The sequence below is a fragment of the Centroberyx gerrardi genome, chromosome 21 (assembly GCF_048128805.1).
Source record: "Centroberyx gerrardi isolate f3 chromosome 21, fCenGer3.hap1.cur.20231027, whole genome shotgun sequence".
NCBI lineage: Eukaryota > Metazoa > Chordata > Actinopteri > Beryciformes > Berycidae > Centroberyx > Centroberyx gerrardi.
The window spans coordinates 7,721,550-7,743,108 of record NC_136017.1 but is presented as its reverse complement, the minus strand read 5'-3'; the positions used below and the strand labels follow the sequence as shown (position 1 = coordinate 7,743,108).

The 21,559-nt window shown below is 40.5% G+C and overlaps 2 protein-coding genes across 4 annotated transcripts in view; both read right to left on the bottom strand.

Annotated features, from left to right (window-relative positions):
• Nucleotides 1-1,285: 1,285 nt before the first annotated feature.
• On the bottom strand, nucleotides 1,286-14,073 carry LOC139926298 (ribose-phosphate pyrophosphokinase 2). The gene is made up of 7 exons (XM_071917971.2): nucleotides 13,805-14,073; nucleotides 8,769-8,952; nucleotides 6,348-6,446; nucleotides 5,678-5,802; nucleotides 5,088-5,261; nucleotides 3,813-3,972; nucleotides 1,286-2,792 (listed from the first exon to the last, which is right to left on the bottom strand). Exons 1-7 carry the CDS (start codon nucleotides 13,924-13,926, stop codon nucleotides 2,700-2,702), a joined length of 957 nt encoding a protein of 318 aa, XP_071774072.1. The 5' UTR covers nucleotides 13,927-14,073; the 3' UTR covers nucleotides 1,286-2,699.
• Nucleotides 14,074-16,445: 2,372 nt separating this feature from the next.
• LOC139926056 (histone deacetylase 4-like) overlaps nucleotides 16,446-21,559 on the bottom strand; it is a 64,683-nt gene continuing 59,569 nt past the window's right edge. For all 3 annotated transcript variants that reach the window (XM_071917639.2, XM_071917633.2, XM_071917645.2), the window contains 2 exons: nucleotides 20,639-20,783; nucleotides 16,446-19,903 (listed from right to left, as the gene is read on the bottom strand). In XM_071917639.2, coding sequence (XP_071773740.1) covers nucleotides 19,864-19,903; nucleotides 20,639-20,783 — 185 coding nt within the window. In that variant the 3' untranslated portion in view covers nucleotides 16,446-19,863. The remainder of the gene's footprint in view (nucleotides 19,904-20,638; nucleotides 20,784-21,559) is intronic.

Genomic DNA, 21,559 nt, shown 5'->3' with positions numbered 1-21,559 from the left:
CCATCCTCTGTATCCCCCTGCTGGAAAGACACAAACCCTTCATCCTCATGCTGAAACCAAAGGCTGAAATCCCTCAAAATATGTGCTTTATAATAGAAAAAATCACTCTAATATTTCTATAGAGACCTATTGTGTGTCTATGGAGTTTATATTAAGTAATAGTATTAGTAGTATCTCCTATGTTATCAATGCAATATTCCTATCCTCCCTATAGTTTTCCTGTAATGTCTGTATAGTGTCCCTAAATGTCATTATACCATTACTATAGTTCTTTTTACTTGCATTTATCGCATTAGTATAACTGCATTCGGTGTGAGAATGGGTTACTTGTGACTTCAATGGCACAAAATTTCTCCTCATCACTTTTATGCGTCTGTAGTTGCTTCAGTGTAGACTGGGCTCCACCTGGTGGAGACTCAGCATCCCTCCCAGTGAGATCCTCATGCTGTTATGCTTCACTCCATTTTACACTCCTGCATTTCAGCTCTCAGTAGGTGCACGCCCATTAAGTTTTTACTATATCATTAATTAACAGATTAAGAAGTGATGCTTTTGTCAGAATTTCTCTAAACATACAGTACGTAGGGCTGCAACTAATGATTATTTTAATTATCGATTAATCTATTGATTTTTTTTTCAATTAATCGATTAATCATTTAGTGTATAAAATGTCAAAAATAATGACAAATGCTCATCACAAGTTACCAGAGCCCAAAGTGATTCTTAAACTTGCTTAGTCTGACTAGCAGCCAACAAAACCCCCAAAATATTCATTTTATGATGATATGAAACAGAGAAAAGCAGCAAACCTTAGCATTTGTGAAGCTGTAACCAACAAATGTTTGGTATTTTTACTTTATAAATGACTAAAACGATTATCAAAATTGTAATCAATTAATTTGCTGTCAATCAACTAATTGTTCAACCAGAAGTGTCTGTGTTGGTAAGCATGCACCCTGCTGAAGTGTCCCTGAGCAAAACAACGAATCCCTACCAGCTCCAAGTCATGGCTCTGTAGCTGAACCTGACCTTTGACCTCCAAAGGAAGACAATTTCTCTACAGTGATAAACAAAGCTACATTACATTAGTATTGGGCTGATTAACTATGGACACAATTTATCAAGCAGTTCACCAACGATAGTTCATATCAGTATCTTGTTGATTCACTAATAACTTCCTTATTAACTACAAATGAGTAACAAAATAGCCATTCAAATGTGATTAATTCTATTACTCTGCTTATACTGATGAGGAAGAAACTAAACAAGGAGAGACAGCACAGTGTATCGGTAAGCCATTGTCAAAGCTTTATTGTCAAAGAAACAACTGGAAGTGTTATAAAAAAAAAAAAAAGAAAAAAAAAAAATCACATTTTTCCACAACTTCACCCACCTATAGGCTAACAGTGAAACCTGCCTCATTCAAACAAAAGCCCCATATAGGTGACCCATGACAAGTGTGAGAATTACACCATTTTTATGACTATCTCAAATCATAATTGAACAATAACACCATAACCGACCTTTGGGCTCAATTAGTTTTCATGACCTTTTGGAACATGGGTTGTTCACCCATTAAACCTCCTATTAGATTCTTTTTTCAACAAAAGACCTGACCAAGATGTGAAGGTTGTCCTTGAGTTTTAGTAGCAACTAACTGACTAACTATTATTTTTTGCACAATTATGAGTGTTAAAAGGAAAAGGTTACTGTAATACAAACCTGGTGCCACTGGGTGACAGCAGCTGATTCAGGGTGTTGGGAGCGGTGTAGGGAGGGGGGGGGGGGGGGGGGACCGTGGCTGTTCAATGACATTGCAGATGTTAAAACTGCAGAGGTAAGACGCATCAGCACATTTAGAAAAGCTCACTACAATTCTCAGCAATTTAAAATTTGAATATTCGAGAATATAAAACATTGAAATTGAGGGAAATTGTTGAAAAGTGAAAGCCTGAACACCCTGAGGCAGCGTGTTCAGTCTTGTGTTCCCACTCGGCCTCCTGGATCTGTGTCCGTCTGTCTGTCTGTCTGTCTGTGGTCAAATGGACAAAACTACAGACAGGGCTGTTAAACTAACAACGGGGGCATTAGAGTTCCTACTTTCCCGATTTTAACACTGAGCCTAAACTATTACAACTGATTACAGCATCAGCTAGTTAACAGTTATTACACCTATTAGTTTTAATACTTTTTGCAACCATTAAGAGAACACTCTGGGGGGGGGGGGGGGAAGGTGCACATTTTACACCGATTTTCATCCTTTGTGAAGCAGAATGGGCCAAAACATTAATAATCACATCACAACATGGAATGCTTCATTTATAGCGAATTCAACATGAGGTACAAATAATACATTGTTACTTAACGGACCCTTTGGTTAAAGTGACGGCCAGGACCTTGGGGTTCAAGGTTGGCAAAACTGAAACTGAAACAAAAGAAGAAAGAAAGAAAACACAGATAGACAAAGGGCGATACTCATAAATACAAACTTGTTGGTCTTCAAAAAAAGTGATGTTTTGCTCTGTGTCCCGGGTGGAAATGTCAAAAGAGAATGTGTGGGCGTGACCTTTAAAATGTCACACAGGATTGGCCAAAACCGTCAGGCCTTTTCAAGACTTCCTGGAGGATATGTGGCCAAAGGTGCAAGCCGAGTGGGCCGGCAGGAGAGGGGAGGGGGGCGTCCCCTCTCCTCTTGTTCTCTACAAGGGTACGTGGCTGAAGAGGTAGGACACAGACTCGCCGTTGTGGGTTCTCCTGATCGCCTCCGCCAGGATCATGGATATGTCGATGACCTGCAGGAAACAAAACGTCTGTCAACTGAGCACGACCAACCCAGTCAGGAAACGAAACCCTGTAGTTCTCCCATAGTGAGAAAAGAACTGCAGCCTGTTGCTCCAGTTAAACTTCAGCTCAAACGTAGGCTAGTTTCAATGTAAATTCTCACCAAGTTCGAGTTTACTCATTACTAACACTTTAATGGTTGCACCAACTGAAATAGTTCCAAAGTAAATTAGTAACTTACTCCTACCCTTCACTGTAAAGTTTACCATACAAAAGCTGCTGGCATGGTGCATCAATTCAATAGATGGGGAAACTTACTGGAAGACTCAACAAACAAATACAGCGTTTTACTTCGGCAACATGAAATTAGATCACTGAACTGCTGAAGGACCAAGTATAACATTTTAGCTAGCTAACAATAAAATAAATATTTTTTTCCACCCTGTTAGAGATAGGTTGGATTGCATTAGGCCTAACTGCATGGGTTTTACCATATTGAAATTAACATTTACACCACTTGATGTCACTACTGTTGTCTCTACTAGTTATATCTAGCCTAGTTAGTTGCATACATAGATTTATGTTGGTTGTAGTGGGTATGGGAGACAAACTCCAAAATAACCTGATATTGTGCTAGACCAAATCCACATATGTTGACATTTGGTCATGTTAGATTAGTTAGATTTATTTGAAATATTTGAAGTGACAGTAGTTTCTACATGAGAGAAAAAGTGGGTGTAAAAGGCAGTTGAGAAGGCCATGAAACAACCAAAAATCAATCAAAATACTTAAGTGTTGGTGCACACAACAACACATTTACAAAGTGTGGCACATTTTCAAAGGATCTCAGAAGCTGAGGGCAGAAAAGATGTGTTTCCAATCTATACTGATCTTCTTCAGGCTGTACCAATATTTCCATAAAGGTCCTAGTGCATATTAGACACGGTTTCATTTTAGTTAATGCTCATTTGACAATGCTCCAACACACTGGCTAAATTCAACCAGGAAATGAGAAGACATGTGATGTGCACCTGTATTTTTGGGCACGACTTCATCTTCTCCTCCTGTGGGATGGTGTTGGTTACCACCACAGCCTCGAACGGGGCGTTGTTAATGCGAGAGATGGCCGGACCAGAGAAGATGCCGTGTGTGAGGATGGCATAGACCTTTATTGCTCCAGCATCAATCAGCCTGGAGGAGGAAAACAAGGTCAGGTGAGTAAGATGCTAGACTGTGTGTATTTGTGTGAGGAAAGAAACTTAAACAGAAACATCAAAACCTTTCTGCAACAGACAAGTCTTCCTCCAAGAGGTTTTAATTCTCAGTTCTGATTGGCTGAATCATGTTTGAAGTTGTAAAATAACTGATAAATGCACACCTGTGACCACATAACCGTTTATTCAAATATCAAAATGTCAAATATCAAAATCACCACTCATACCGCTACTTATGTCACTTTCACAACAATGTTTTTTTACCAAGTGTTGGAAAACTCTATTTCTTGGTAGAATAACATGTAAAAGATTTATAGAAATTGGGCTTCTTTGTTTTCATTACAAATTGCCATTTTATAAAAGCAATAAGCCACTCAAAGTTGTTCTTTACAGTTACTTTAGAACAGATTTTAGGCACAATGCAAATAGAGGCTCTTAGCGGTTCAAAAATCACCATAAAGCATGGCCTCAAGTGGCTTATCGCTGAAACGATACGGTGAAGATGAAAATCCTTAGTGTGGTATTCAAAGTTTAAGAGAACTACAAATACAGAATACAATCTACCCCTTTTGTCATGGATCCTCCATCAGAGCCTTTACTTTGACCCAAGATCACAGTTGATGAATTAAATGCATTGCTTAATAAGTTCATTCATTTCAACTGTAGGAATCAGTTACCACTGCATGATTGCATGCATTGGATTAATTCTATTTATGCAATGGTAATGCATGCAAAAACTAAAAATATTTGATCTCCTTTTTCTTTACCAACTTTATGTGAAGTTTTTATGATCAACATTATGAACATTAATGAATCAAAGTTGTATCAAAAACTTAAGTTGTACTTCTAAAATTGATGCCTTACCAGTTTCACCTCAACATGCTGGATCCATGTTTGCACTGAACTCACACACATAATTGCACATCATGTGCAACATAAACACTTCACAGATGAAGTATGATCCCAGCATGAGATGTAAGTTAAGATACTAGCCCTGCTCCTAGTTTCTACACTCTAGTTTCAATTTGTCCATCCCTCTTCACGGGCCAACGTAATGACAAACACACAAAAAAGAACAAAAATGTTACTGACTTGTCGGCGGCGTGGCAGATGGTGCCGCAGGTGTCGGCCATGTCGTCCACCAGGATCGCCACGCGGTCCTTGACGTCTCCCACCAGCACCATGCGGTCCACCTCGTTGGCCTTCTTCCTCTCCTTGTGGATGAGGGCAAACTCCACGTTCAGACGGTCTGCGATGGACGTCACGCTGGACGGAGGAAAGGAAGAGGAGAAGAACGGAGAATGAGAGATGATCACTGCCCCATTAGGACCTGCTAGACATCGACAGTCTAGAAAGAGAATCAACTGCTCTAAATAAGACTAGAAACTTGAAATCATAACATCTAACACCTTGTCACAGTATTACAAACCTCAGACATCTTTTATCGAACTTGTGGGATCTGTTGACACCTATGGAAACTGGTATACTCCACTGCAAGTTACTATCTTCACAGTATCTTCATTTCCGCACCTCCAAAAATAAACTGCAGCTTTTTCAAAATACAACATGCAGTGAAACCTTGCGATGACTGTAGCGCCCGTCCATCCATGACCTCTCTGCTACCTGCGAGCCTGTGATTCACCCCAGTTTCTTCTGAGTCCCTGTGAGTTCACTGTATTTACCGTTTCGCTCCGCCTGCGTCTGGGGACACGATGATGCAGTTTTTCCACTCGGGAATGTTTTCTCGGATCCACTGGAGAACAGCAGGTTCTGCGTATAGGTTGTCTACAGCGATGTCGAAAAAGCCCTTCAAAAAGACACAACAGAGCAAAGTTCCTTAAGAAAACGGAATAAAACAACAGCGTTTAGCTGAACGGGCCCAATTTTAGGCTTCGGCAAAATCCCAGTTTGAGTCCAATATTGGCAACATAAGTGGCAAAAATGTCATTTAATCTACTCACATTCAGTCGTAAAATCTTATTTGAGCGAAGTGAAAAAATGTCCAAATCCAAATAATTCTTCTAACGCAAATTCTCTCTCCCCAAAGTGACAGATTATTCCAATTGTTTTAAGAAAAGATTTCAAAACTGAATACAGGATACCCAATTCAAAGCCAATTGTTTGCAGGGTAGATTTAGCTACTATTTAGCTACAAATTGGCTCAAGTCAATCAGTTTCAATTAGGAAATCAAAACTTGTAGTTGTCTGTTACATAACCTAGAAGCTAAGAAAGAACCATTTAATAAACTACCACTTTTCTTCTTCTTTGCCTGTTTACTCAATCATTCCTATAACAATGCTTACAAAAAGACAGTAAGAGGACTCGTTTGCTTTAAAGACCTGTGTACTAACCTGGATCTGCGAGGCGTGGAGGTCCATGGTGATAATGTGGTCGGCACCCGCCACAGACAACATGTTTGCCACCAGCTTGGCTGATATGGGAGCACGGCTCTGGGACAAACAGCAAGACAGAGTGATTTGAGGAGGAGTTGAAACAGACCTCCAATCCAAACTTTGAACCACTTAATGCTGGAAATCCATTGTTGTCACAGGGAATCAAAATCATTTCACAGTAATTATTTTAGCGCATTTCAAGACTGATTTTAGTCTCAGGAATCATTTCAGTTCCTGGCCACTTGAGTGATTTTCAGGCAGTCTCCTTTTAGTGACAATACCCCGATGAAAGTCTCTTGATGAATTATGTATTTATTTTTTTCTGAAAGAATCTGAAGCAACAAGAGCAGCCCGACTAAAAACACCCCTACCAATACCAACACGTGGAGGGGGAGGAGGAAGCAGTACTAAGTGTCATTCCTACAGACAAACATTTTGTTCTTAGGGACACGGGTCGCTCTCAGGGACAAGTCGAGAAACAAGGAAGGGACTGACGGCTTTATATTTGCATTTTAGACATTTGATGTCCTTATACCGGGCAACTTAGGTAGGAGTTCAGGTAGGTAAGAGTTCAGGTAGGTAGAAGTTCAGCGTCTTGCTTAAGGACATTTTAACAGGACACACTGCTGTTGTTCAAACTGGACCTGACCTTTCCATTAATGGACGCTCTAAAAACTAGGCCACCCTGTCGCCCCAGGCTTGTTCTGCGAGTTGTTTTCTTCACTCCAGAAAAGAAAAAGAAAAGACTTTGTAGACGCACATGACAAGCGCTAGGCTTCGGGACTTGTTGACAAAACAGTGGGCTACCTGCGGACGACTGCTGAGCTGGTTTTCTGCACAGGGAGGCGGGGCAACGAAACGACAATCTCACTGACCGGACGCTTGCTGCAACACTTATATAGGTTAAACTGAGCAGCTGTGTATTGATTCTGAAGTGTCAGACTGATAAGAGATTAGGTGTTAGGATTAGTACACTTATCCATATGCAGTGCACTGTGCAGCTTACTAAAACAAGTAGGCTAAACAAAAGCACTTCTAAGCGATGTACAAGTTAAATAGGATTATAGTATTCAAAGTATATTATAGTATTCAAGTATAATTCAAACTGAGACTCAAGTCCGGCGTCCCTACACATTTTCATTTTTTAAAGTTCCATACTTGTTTCCAGACCTTGGTTTCTTGACTGAATTTGAAGAAAATGTTCATTTTGTTATGTTTAATAGTGGCTGGACACCATTGTGAACTAGGCCATTTGACTATAGCTCAAGATTATTTTTCACATCATCAAATAACAACATGTGAAATGGTGTTAGATCCATGACTCTAAAATGTGTAGTATATTTTCTTCCACAAATTTTCAGACCTTTTGCCCGATTCCAAAACTGGAAATACCAAAATTCAAAGAGCACACATCCCCCTGCAGGGATCCTGCAAGTAGCGCATTTTACCGAGTCAAATCTTTCTGCACAAAACTGCTCAGTAACCCTGAAGTGCCAAAGTGCCTGCAGAGCTTTTTGACCCGAGCATGTTGCACCTCAATGTGAGTTAAAGGAGACAGTATTGCTTTGGACCTCATCTTATTGAACAGCTGCAGCCTGTGGGCTGCTGGAGTGAAGGAAAAAACTGCACAGGACTGCAAATCATTGCAGAACAATGTTGCCATGTGCTAACTGGTCTAGAAACGCAGGTTTCTTCTTGCTTCATGTGGATTTGGTATGCTGTAGTGATTACAATAACAACTGAGGCAGCAGGAGATAATGATTTACAAGATAAGCAGGCTGTGTGGACCCATTTTCTCTGCCTGTAGGAAAGTCTGATGTCAATTTCAGGTTTTCCAAGAGCAGCAAGGCAAGTTTTTTTTCACCCTGGTGTGTCGTTCCACAGCTAGTAGTATGTTTTCTCATTAATACATCACTGCAAAATTAGTTGAGATGTCAACCTGTAATTCTAGGGGGGAAAACAACTGTCAGTCATTACAAACAGCAGCACCCAGTGAGACGTTTTGTCTAATTTATGAGTTGCTGGAAAGTTGCACATCAGAAGAAGCCAGAAGACGAACCAACAAAAAGAATTTCAATACACAGTAGATCAGAGAGGCTGCAGCTCACAGTGCCTGTTATTTCTGTTACTATTTGACAATAATACATTTACTGACAAAACCACAAGGGTTATCTTTAAATCAGAGTAACTTGTTTGATGTGCTTGGGACGATATAAAACATGGGCAATGAAAACAGAAGGCACAAGTTGCAGTCAACTGTGTAAAAGTACATGGAAGAGATGGGTATACACTGATGAATGTGAAAGAAATCAATATACTGTAAGGATGTCAGGATGGGGTTTAGGAGTGATGTTGCTGTGTGTGTGTGTGTGTCTCTACCTTATCCTTCTTGTCCTGGCGGGCGTAGGGGAAGCAGGGGATTACAGCGGTGACGCGAGAGGAGGAGGCAATCTTGCAGGCGTTGATCATGATTAGCAGCTCCATGAGGTTGTCGTTAATTTCGCCACAACCGCTCTGCACGATGTACACGTCCTCGCCACGCACGCTTTCCCCGATCTCCACACTGATCGACAACAATGAGGGAAAAATTTTAATTACTATAACATGTCAAACTCAAGTGTGAAACTTTCAGTCAGACCTGAAACTGGAACATCTCATCTAGGGCTGCACGATATATCGTTTGAGCATTGTCATCGCGATGTGCGCATGCGCAATAGTCACATCGCAGGACGTGCGATGTCAAGTAAGGCAAATTAACTCAAACACGTCATACTACAACTTTTTTGCTGCTTGATACAAAAGGAAAACTCGCACGGTTCTCATTTTCCATGACTAGTCTACAAGAGAAGTCTGTCTGATATAACATAATTTACTCCGATTTAAGGGTTTGTTATAAGAGTAGCGTATGCTACCTTTCCAGCTTTCGCGGCTCCGACCCGCAGTTGGGAAGCCTCTGGTGTTGTGCTAGCCTATTTTAGCTTAGCCTGGCTCGTAGCTGGTAACAAGCTTTTTACTAAGAGTCCGGACCAACTCTGCAGTGGAGAACTGGCACTTTATTTCGGTACAGCAGCAAACATAATGCACGGCCTCTCGGTGACGTTCTAAGCTCTTTTCCCGCTAACTATGGTAACTTTACACACTTAGCATCCTGCAACTCGCTCTGGCTGCGGCTAAAAACACACTCACTTCCTACTACGTCACCCGTGCAGGTTACCCACAAGGCCACCTTCTTAAAGGGGCAAGGCTTGATAGAGCTATTCAAGTCATTTGGTGAAAATTCTTGTATTTTTTCACATCGCAATATATATCGCAGAAAAAAAAATATTGCAATGTCAGTTTTTTCCAATATCGTGCAGCCCTAATCTCATCCAAATGAAACTGAGCCCAGAGGGGTAAAACAACCTTGACTAAAACCTTAAATTGCTAATGCGACTAACAATTTATGATAAGTTGCAATTATTTTTGAATGCAAGCAACTGCATTAGAAATTCCTCCTGACCTTTGACCCTCTCTAGACAACAGCATTTACCATTAATATGAACATTAAAGCTAAAACAACCTTTCCAGATCATAATAACATACATATTACTAAGATCCCACAATATATTCAAGCAGAAATAATGGCCAGGCAATCTTGAACCACTCAGGTCGGATATGGCGTCATCTCAGACAAAATTTGGATAAAGCTACATGTGGCACAACTGCCTTGAATGTTCAGAAACAAGTCTGGGCCAAGTCCCTCCACTCATTTGAAGGTGTGTGGGAAAAGCTTGCAGGAGGTAGAGTCGGCATTGCCAGGCTCACACTGGCTGTCCGTCTCCTCTAAAGGCTCAGACATGAAAGCCACAGCAGGCAACACGTGTGTGAAACATTCCTCGGACGAACACGACCCCGGTCCCTCGGTCATGTGATCACCGGACACACAGGGTGGTTATGAGTTGGGGTCCGGCCTGCACCGACCATCACAACACGCCTGTGAGGTTTCTTAGAAAGGCCAAGACTTGTCAACTGAACATGAATGCTTTGTTTTTAAAGATGGCAAGGCTACACACTTTGCCTGAAAATAACTGTTATGAATCTCCAGTGGCTGTATTTATATACTGTATCTGTGTCTGCATTACTTTTTCCTCACTCTGTCTCTTCATCGTTTTATATTGCTTGCATGCACATAGTGGCTGGATCGTATATACATAAAGCTCTGATTACAATGCAAGCCTGACGCTTTCCCCATCTGGTTTTGATGATCTGATAGCAATGCAAGCAAAATTCAATGTTTTGTGTATCCAGAGGTGTCACTTGGTGTGTCCTGGCATTATCGGATGCTAAAAGTTACAAACAGTCACAAATGCAGGGTTTCTCGCAGCGCTTTACAGTCAAACAAACACCCCACCTTGACTGAAAAACTTTTAAAAAACAGCCACAACTTATTTGAGTTGCATCATTATTTACATCATGCGAGTAGAGTTAACTGTTACAAATATACCGAATGTTAAAGCCATAATATCTGTGTACCCTGTCTAAAACGCTGGTATTCAGCTTCGTTACTAAGTAAGTCCATTAGCAACCTCAAATTATTTCCTTCATGCCATTGCAAACAAATATCTTTGCACTTTCCTCCCTGCATTTACTAGTATATCTCATTAACCTACAAGTAAGCTGGTAATGAATTTGCCTTTTCAAATGCAATACAAACTAATTTGAGTTTATTCTCCCATGCATACTAAACAGCAATATAGAAAACATTAGGTGTGTGTTATTTATTCTGATATTTAGGTTGGTCAGCCGCTAGCAACTTGAACATATTTCCTGCAGGAAACACTGAAATGTAATAGTAGTAAATGAGGCACAACATGGGGAAAAACAGGATACACTTTCTGGGACAGACAGTCATTCTTTGCCACATATGAAGAACACAACATGAGACTCAACTCTGGTACATAACTGCACCAATTTAGGTCTACAAGGTTTCATAGAAGTGTTTGAATGGAAACTGATAATCGCCACTCTGCATTTTCTTTCATTTATCATACTTCTCAATTCTATATATTCAAACTGAGGCTTAATTCGTCTTCAATACAGCATCCCACAGCACTGATTCTTGGATCGAGACCGAAAGTTTTCCTTATCCATGAAGCTGTGACCCATTAAATGAGACAAATCTGAGTTGTTTTTTGCCCGCAGCCCTGTCACAACATCCTGTAATTCAATTTTGGGATCAAAACCATCAGGTTGGGAAACACTGTCCTGCACTACAGCAATTACGTTGCAACACTAAACAAGGCAGTGTCAATATAAAATCTGTATGTGGACATTTCTTGCTGTGCAAACAAACAAAGCTCTTCCCGCCGTTTTATTCCCAGGAACAAGTAATCTACTCCCCTTCCTTAGTCCTTGACCTCTGCAAGTCAACTGGGCAAAAATCTGTGTGTCAGAGTTGTGAGAAAAGAGTCGTGATTAGCATACTGTGCTCGCCTCCCTTTCAGTCTGCGAGGATAAGAAAATAATCTTGTGTCTTTGTACTCTGTGTCACCCAAACAGCTGCGTTCCCCAGAGAGATCTCAGCATGGCTAATCAGAGTTTTCCCTGGACTTTAGAGAGTGTTTTGGGTGGCAACAACGCCAGCGGAGAGGGTCTTACTCAGGGACAAGAGGAGAAGAAACTTGTGCTAAAGCAAAGGAGCCTTTACAAGTAAATATGGAGCAAGTAGAACATATTCACAACTCTCCCAATAAAAGGAAACTGCAGTGTTGGAACGCATTCACTTCCACGAAAATAATACAATAATTAGGGTTGGGTGATAATTCAATATTTTTGTTTATTGTCTTTGAGTATGATAGACAAATGGTGATGATATGGGGATTTTTGACCACAAAATGTTTTGACATGTTGCACATTTTCCTTTCCAGAATCAGAAAAACAACAAATAAAAAAAGCACATAGATGGGATGTCAAAAGTTAAATGAGCAGGGAAAACTGTCCTCAACCTCACCTCTCCAACCACTCTACCATTCAAACCCCTGCTGAATCCAATGCCCTGCAGTGTTTTGGTGGATTCAGGTCATCACACTCACAGCCACAGGCCTAGGTCAGTGTGTATAAAGGTACAAGGGCTACAGATATGTGACCTTAGGCAACCCTACTCAAGGCAACAGAGGCAGTAAAAGTGAAAAAGACTCCTTTGCATTGCTAATTTTAAGCTAGCGGGTAGCGTGCAGCCACTGATCCAACTAATGATCAACTTGCCTCCTCTAGAAATGAACACAAATTGAACGCATGTGATTTAAATCACTGGAGACGTGACTGTAACTTATCTTGCAAGACAGAAGCAGTAGTGAAAGCTGCACAACGTTTGCTTATTTAACTTGAGGAGCTTTGAAAACACGTTACTGCAAGTTATCCTCCCGGCTCTAAAGACGATGTTTGTGCATGTCTGAAGTTTAACAGCTCAGTTTGTGTGACTGCTGTAGTTCAGTAGCGACATTTTCGCCGTCCAACATTGCATAACCCGATGCAAGTCGCTGCTGCCAGCCATACGGTATCGTCGTAGCTAGCTAGCTAAATGCGTCAGTTACCGGACTGCTAGCTGCCACAGACCCATTATCGGACGTCCCCGCCTGCCGTGCTTCTTTCCTCTTTCCCGCAAAAATTTGGGCAACAACGACAGTCACTCCAGAGTTTTTAAACAGGGTTACCAATAAATACGCCAACTTTTTTGTAGGGATAGACACATTTGAGAGAAATATCCGCCTGGACGAGCAATTTGCGGCTGTGGTTAACATTACTTGTTTCTTGCTCTTAAGCCTTGTGTCAGTGGGCAAAGCTGTTAGGGTTAGCGAGGTTAGCCCACCTCCCGATTTTGCCAACAGATGGCTGTGCAATAAAGGGGAGGTGATACTAGGAAAAGGCCAAAACAATAACAGTTAAAGCTTTGCGGCCAGGCTTGTCTGCTTGTCCGATAATAGACCTCGGTCCGATTCGGTTTCCATCGTCGCGCGAAAGATAGACGTAGTTTATCCAAACGAACGATAAATACACTATTTCACAACTACTTTGACACGGTCGATCATTTTCGTTTGCGGTTACGCCAACTAAATAGGCTTGCCTACTGGAAAGTCGACGCAAAGACTGAGCTAGCAAAACTGCGTCCGATAATAGACGCCCTGACGTTAGCTTCCTGTTAGCTCGTTAGCCTGGTGTGTTTACATGTGGCTAGCTAGTCACGTGTAGAGATCACGGCGCTGCCCGCTGAAGAGTAAACTATTGTTAGCTTGGAGCTAACTTACGCACATGTGATACACTGAAGCAACACGGACAGCTAAAAGCAAAAAATAAACATGCTTCTCCTGCTTAAACTACGTCGAAATCCTAACGCACAAGCAAAATAATCGCTATACATAATTTTCAAACGTACTCACCATGTCTCTTGATTGCTGAATTTTTTCGTAATCACTTTCCCCAGTTCTAGTCCGAGTCGATCTGCCACTTTTTGGGACAGGTCGTGGTGAGAGCTCCCGCTGAAAAGCACGATGTTAGGCATGTCCGAAAAATGGTGCAAAATATTTTAAGATGTGGAAAAAGAAGAGGCAAAAAGATGGTAAATGTCCCCAGTTAAGGGTTATTAAAGTGGGAAAAGTTAGCGTGCTAATGCTGCAGCCTTTGCATTGCAGTTGTGCACCGGAGGAGACCGACGACAGAAAGGAAATAAGGTATATGTTTGCATGGTAAAAGCGGAAGTGCCGTCACCTCATTGGACAGTGCGGCAGTCCATCGACACGTTCATTTTACTATCTTCTTTTTCTTCATCTTCTTCATTTTACTAGGCTTCATGCTAAATTGTTTTACACACACACAAGTTTTGTTTTTTTTAAGAGAAATTGCCAAAGCTTGTTTTTCTGACACAATGTAAAAAATATATAAAAATTGTTCCAAATGGTCAACAATAAGAGGCATGTAAGTTTGAATCTAATTTAATTAGGAATCCGAATTATTCACTGAGAGAAACTGAAATATTTTTGTTTATTTATTTCATTTTTTTATTTGATTTATATATTTTCTTATTTATATTTATTTCAGCTTGTCCCTTCCTTATTACTGTGGTAAAAATGGTTCTTCTTCTTCTTCTTATTATTGTTATATGGTCCATTGTAACAAGAAAATTGAATATTGTCAGCAAGAAGTGGTCACAAGTGGTCAATTTTCCATATTTCTCTCTAATTCTATATCTATATATTGTAATTGTATAATGGTAAAGTTAACCGTTCCTGAGCCCCCAACCAAGTGATTCAACTCATTATTGTGTGTCTTCAACACAGATGCAAGAATAATAATCTTCACCACACTTTTGCAATCAAACGGATCATTTCTCAGCTCGTTCCTCTGCTCGGCTGCCAGATATCTGCTTGGACTCTTGGGTCTGCTAATTCAATTTCAGTCAGCTGAGACTTCATGCCTCTCTCATGTCCCTCAAACCCCAAGACCTCTCTTAACTCTGGTGATATACTGTCTGACATCGCTGCTGTCATGTGCCGGGCAGTTAATCTATTTGAAATGAATTCATCTGCTCTTCTTCTCTGTTCTTCTTCAGATCCAGCACCGGCCAGAAGTGTGAGTTTACTCTTCAAAAGGAATGTCTGAAACAGAGTAAAACAAAAAAAAAAGTGAATTTGATTTACCAAAAAGAAAAGGGAAACCAGCAGTGCTCTCTGCTATGTTTTCCTTCAAAACGTTTATTATTAGGTTTGAAAGGTGGGGAGAGAAAAGGCCGCACATCTGCCAACACTGAGCTGTGAAAATTAGGGATATTAGGATATAAACTGGAAGAAATAAAAGAAAATTGTATCACATGTTTGGAGTGTACCATAAAAGTTATTACCACAGTAATAAGGAAGGGGCAAGCTGAAATAAATATAAATAAGTAAATATAAATAAAATGTCCCCTTAGTAAATACTAAAAAATGATTGAAATGCTGTTAAAACTGAACTAAAAAAACAGCTGTCCTGTCCTGCTTAACAAATTTCAGGAATTCCAATACAACCAGTAGTATTGATTATTATTATGATGCCTGGCTTGAGCTAACATGGACTTTGAATAATCATTGAGCTGAAATGATTAAGTTCCACCAGTTCTTACCTACAGTATATGGGCTGCACGTCATTCAGGTCACACTGGTTTTGTGTAAAAAAAAAAGTGGAGCTAGAGGAAAGATTTCCCTGGGTTTTCCATCAGTCAGATCATCGCAGGTCACACAGTTAGTCGTCGAGTCAGGAATGAAGAGCAGATACGGCACTTTACAAGCTCTGCAGGTGATAAGAGCATTTCTGTTGGTTGAGATCTGGTGAATTGAATTTCCCATGCAGGCTGCAGACGGATCTTCAACCCCCCATCCTGGTTACAGACAAGGGTAGAAGTTACTAATTACATTTACTCATATTACTGTAATTGAGTGGCTTTTTTGTATACTTAATTTTACTTTTTTACTGAAGTATTATACTTTGCTACATATTAAATCACATTTATTACACAGGACAGAGTTTGTGTCTCTCCATAAACATCAGAAACTGGACTTTCCTAAATTGACAAATTGTGGAGCCGTTCACAGTGAGAAGAGGAATCTTGGCTTCACTTTGTTTGTGCACTTAATTTTGTAATTTCCAAATTTCCCAATTAAAAGAATCTAGTTTGAACTCTTGACCTCTCGTCCTTTTAGAGTGGCATGGAAAAGATCACAGCTAACAATGTTCTTTTCTAAAAAGTAACTCAGTAACTTTTACTCTAAATACATTTTAAATGAGATACTTTTTACTTTTACTTAAGTAGATTTTTACACCTGTACTTTTACTTAAATAAAATATCAGCAAAGTAACAATACTTCTACTTGAGTAGGATATTTTAGTACTCTTTCCACCACTAGTTATAGATGTGGAAAATTCCTGAAGCAGCTCCAAAAGTTCCCGAGTCCCAAACTTGTTTATCCACTGTACAGTTTTTAAGTATAATAGTATTCATCACAACAACAAACAATGCAAATGATGCAACCAAAGACACTTGTATTTTTCTGAAATATATTTTATAGATGATGTCAGAGATGAAATGTCCAAAGCGTAGGTCCCAAAGAAAGATAACATTTTTCATCAATAGAGAGACAAACAACAAACAAAAAATAACTTTTTTTTCCATTTACATGTAAACCAAGAATTGCTCTTGAGCCACAGTGGTTATATATAGAACTGGCCGAGGTGGGTATGACAATCAAACGAAGATGCCCTTTTCCAAACCGGTTTTCAATCAATATCCATCAATTCTCTACCGTTACAGTGCCCATTTAAAATTCTTTGAAAGAAGAACATTCTTTGGGAGAGTTGAGTCTTTTAAGGTGTGAATATACCAGAGGTTTGGCAGAGCATGTTTCTCTTAAATACAGTCTCACGTCCATACATCTTGTAAGTGCTGAATCATGTTAAAATCACTTATTGGAAACGATATTTAATAAGAACAATATCAAATATTTCTCAGTGGAGTCATTTGGACAAAGTCTTTTGAATTGTTTGCACACCAGAGAGGGAGAGTCGGTCCCGCCTGGTATTCTGAGTTGCCATGGGAGGTCTTTAGTCCTCCAGTGTTCTTCTTCTATTGTGCAAATACATTTTGTTACATAGACAAGCAGGCATGCTGACTCACAAACCATGCAAAGAGTTAAAGTTGGCGCGAGCAGACAGCAAAAGAAACATCTGAATAGTATTAAAGTTTCTACAAAAATGCTAAACCTCAAATTCAGATTAAAAAAAAAAAAAAAAAGAATGTTAAGCCAAATTAAAATTATAAACAAGTGGAATGTTTTGTTAGACATGAAAAAATATCAACTCAATCCCAAATTTTACAAGTCTACAAAAGTATATCAACTGAAAATAAACGTGATGGTCGTCGTTAATCGAGTGTTTTAACAAAGCAGTTGACAGATGGGGGGATAATTTGGGTGAAATTTGGATCCATGGCTACTAAATAATGCTAGTTTAGTATCAGATCCACTTCAGTAACCAAGCTGAATTCTAGGAGGAAAAGGGAAGGAGGGGACGATGATGTCATGGGAAATCAGACGCGATGGCGCACCGCCTGCTCAGAGAGAATTTTTACCAATCTGATCGACGTTTCCCGTCCGAGGCGGGGTAAAAAAAAAGCCACTTCACAGTCACCGTACCCCAAAATCTGATCATCATGACATCAGCGTCCCCTCCTCTTCGTCTCCACACTGAGGAAAACTCAGCCAGCTACATCAAATGGCCTCCGAGCTGTTTTCTTTTTTTTTTTGGAAGTGTGCGGTGATGTCGTCACAGTTGAAAGGCATGTGCACATCACCCGTGCACTACAGCTAAATGCATCGATTAGGCAACAAAGTGATCCGATGTGTTGGCGGGTGTCAAGAAGCTCAATTGCAGTGCCATGTAATGCTGAGTGACCACATTTCATCTAGGGCAACTTCAAACAGTGCAGTCAATGACTAGTTAAATACGCTGCTTTTTTAAGTTCATGGAGTAATATCGTACGCCATACTGTTTTCGTTCACAATATCATAGCTGTCATTACTTAGAGTACATTTATAAATTTTCCATATACAAATCTCCTATAAACAGTACATGTTATAAATACACAATTGATGAAATTGCGGAAAGGCCTAGAGCCGTAGAAAGAAAGTGTTGCTCCTTATTTTTGATAAATACAAGAAAGAAAGAAAGAAAGAAAGAAAGAAAGAAAGAAAGTCTTGAACAAGTAACAATAGTACTGAGTATGTGAATGGCGGCCCAATAACTATCCAGAAAACGGATAAAAACAGACACGGAACAAAAGACTATGGATGAAAAGGTTAGAAAAATAATCTTATACATTAAAAATAAAAAGTGGACACGCTTACCAAACACATTTGATATTGTAAATTGACAACTTGATGTGGAAATCATACATGTAGTTACAAACAGGCAATACTCGATTATTGCCTTTCAAAATATATTCAATTCAATATACATGACTAATGTTTAGCTCACACTAGTAACCAAGGTAGTTGCCAACTGGCAAAGCATGGGAGGTCAATCAGCATACATAAAGAAATGCTCACTTGATCTGTGAAGAATTAAATCAGTAAACAGTGAACTTGGTATTGAGAACCTTATCCGAAAGGGCCAATACTAGAAATGCTTGTCGACTTGCCAGCTAGTGGTGTGAAAGGACTATAATGCAAACTCATGCTTTGGCTTTTCTTGCTTGGCTTTCTCTTTTTGGATAACATTCAAATCTTGCAAAAAATTTCTGGTCTCTCTGCTCAAATGCATGCCTTATGTGGTTTACAAAGCAATGACTTCAGTTAAAGGGAAGCTACATAAAAGGCTAAACCTTTTTGACAGTGTTCAATCCAATCCCTCGTTGAACGTCTCCATGTTTGCACCTTTTCTACTGAAGCTGGCAACTACCTTTACAAAGCATTTTGTTTTTTTGTTTTTTACAGAAAAATAGATCCATCCAAAAGTAAAGTAACTCTTCAAGAGAGGCTGTGAGAGACATAAATGTTGTCTGCGTCACGTTCCAAGTAAACATGCTGAAAGATTGTTTGCTTTATTTTGTCATTCTTTGTCCTCAAGGACTGGAAACTGTCCGTCTCCCTCTCTCGCTCGATTTCCGCGGCGAGAAAAATCATTTTAACTTAAGGCAATCTTCTTTTCCTGAACAATCCTGAAATCCAGCGGACCCTCACCAAGGCACTCCTCTCATTCATCAACCCTCCGCTCTGCAACTACAGGCTGGTCCAAAGAGGCGACAGTCTCACCACCAGATCATCAAATCTTTGTAAAGGCCTACTTAAGCTTCGGCCGACCAAAGTCCACAGTGAACGTATCTTCTAAAATGGAACGGTTATCTCCGTTGCCGTGATGCCCTTTGTTTTGTAGGGAAAAATAGTTGAGAAAAGAGAAAAGAAAACCCCGAGCTGCGCGTCGACAGCTGGGAGCGTCCACTGTCCCTGGTGTCCGTATTTGGTCAGAGGGCAGCTATGTAAAGCACCGTGTTTTTCTGCGCAGGAGCGTATCACACCTTCCTGCGACGAGGCCCGTTCTCGCCCCTGCTCCAAATACACTCGCCTACTGCCTTCAGACGTGGTCGCTTTGCTAGCCGCCGTGGGCTAACGCGGGGGTGCGAAGACTGGCAGAAAATGTGTGTCTCTGAGCGAGTGCCGCGAAGCAACGCTGAGCTTTTAGTAGTATTTTTTTTCCCCCAAATTCAGTCCTCTGTCTCCTGATTGGCTCCCTACTCTGAGGCTGAGCCCACCCCCTCTCCCTCGTTGGCCGAGGGACCCGCCAATCAAGGTGACTGACGTGGTGAGTGGGGTTAGGGGGACTAAATGAAGGGATCGGTCGAGACTCTTCGCAGCACAAAGAGGCGTTCTCCGGAGAGGTCAATGGCGACAGCGCGACACCCTGATGGTTCCCTCCGTTACAGTGGTTCCTCCTCTTCCATGGGTTCCTCCTCCGGCCTGCCGGGCAAATAAGACAAACCAACAGATATAAACAAGGTGAGTCTAAAACCTTAGGCTCCCTATCATCCTATATTTACTCCAAACCAACTGTAAACCGACATCCAGCTCAGCTTTACACGCAGATAACCTTCTGACTCGTATGGACTTGGGACTCAGCCCATCCAGCCACTGTTTGTAGTGCAAGTACAGGCACTCAAAAAGATTCATCTCTTTTTGACATTTTGCACATTTTGGGTTTTGGGAAATTTGGGATTTTGGGGGGATTTTTCAGCACATCTATGCAAAATTCACCCCCTTATTTTGTTTGGACTAAACTCACTGGCCAAAATTTGCTCATTAATTCTTAAATTTTGATAAAACTTGTTGTAGTTAAAGGTTTTGAACAACATTTTACTCTCAAAATGATATTTGCTTTCACTTTTCTAGCCAACAAATCTGATAAATTGGGGTTAGATACATTTTTGACTGACTGTAAGTTGCATTATGTGGTGCAGGCTGGCTATTCAATCCTCTATCTTCCTTTATATACCACTAAAGAATGAATACCATGATAGTATCGACTTCAATTATACCTATACAGAAAGGGACAGGGTTTGGTAAATTGCTGGGTAAAAGTAAATGTATGGCTATTAAATCTACTGTACTCAAGATTAAACAGCTGTATTTTGTCACAGGTTTCATCCAAAATTTGGGAAGAATCCTCCCGCCTATCGGTCCGGTTTGCGTCCGTACCTGTGATCCATGGCGTTGGTGTTGGCCACGGAGAGAGAGGCCATGGCGCTGACGGCCTCAGCCTCCTCGGAGTCTCCCCTCTTGGCCTCCAGCAGGGAAAGGCCGAGGCGGGGGGAGGAGCGATGCACCGAGCGCCAGTACTTACCTGACAGGAGGAGAGGGAGAGCGAGTTAAAAAAGGGGCAGAAGGTGAGGAAGGACAGAGCAGAAATGACAGAAAAGAAAGACGATGGGTGAAGCAGAGAAAAGAAGAGCGGAGTAAATGTGGAGGGATGTCTGCGCTCTAAAGGAAAAGTCCTGTGGTAAAGGAGGTTTGTCTCAAGTGTGTGGGTTCAAAAATCAAACACAAATAGAATCCAGCAAGAACTCCCACACTGATAAAAAAGGAGGAAATCCCAAAGAGGCCAACTGATGCAAAAAAGGACCACCATTTTTTGACATAAGGTGCAAAAGTGACAAAAAAAAAAGTTTCAGTCTTTTCATTTTTGTGCTTTTTTGTCACTTTTCCACCTTATATAAATAAATGTCAGTCCTTTGTTTGCATGAGTTTGCCTCTTTTGGATCTCTTCCTTTTTTTAACAGTGTGCAAGTTTTTTTTTGAGCCAGAGAAAATAAATGACTTGATGTATCAAAGCGTGAATGTGTAATGACGACTCAGAGGTTGTTATTGAAGTTTTATACTTGGGCTTAACCATTACTCAATTTCCCTACAGAGACATGCACAAACAATGTCGGGTCACAGGAAGATTTGTTGCATCTGTTTTCAGGACGTTGTGACTTTTTTGATTTTGACCTCCTTGTTATCAGATACTTGAAATATTAGTGATCTAGGAATTTAAAATTCTTCTACTGTTCATTGCAAGTCACTTGGGAGAGGATCGTCAGCTAAATGCCTAAAATGTCAATGCAATGGAAAATTAAT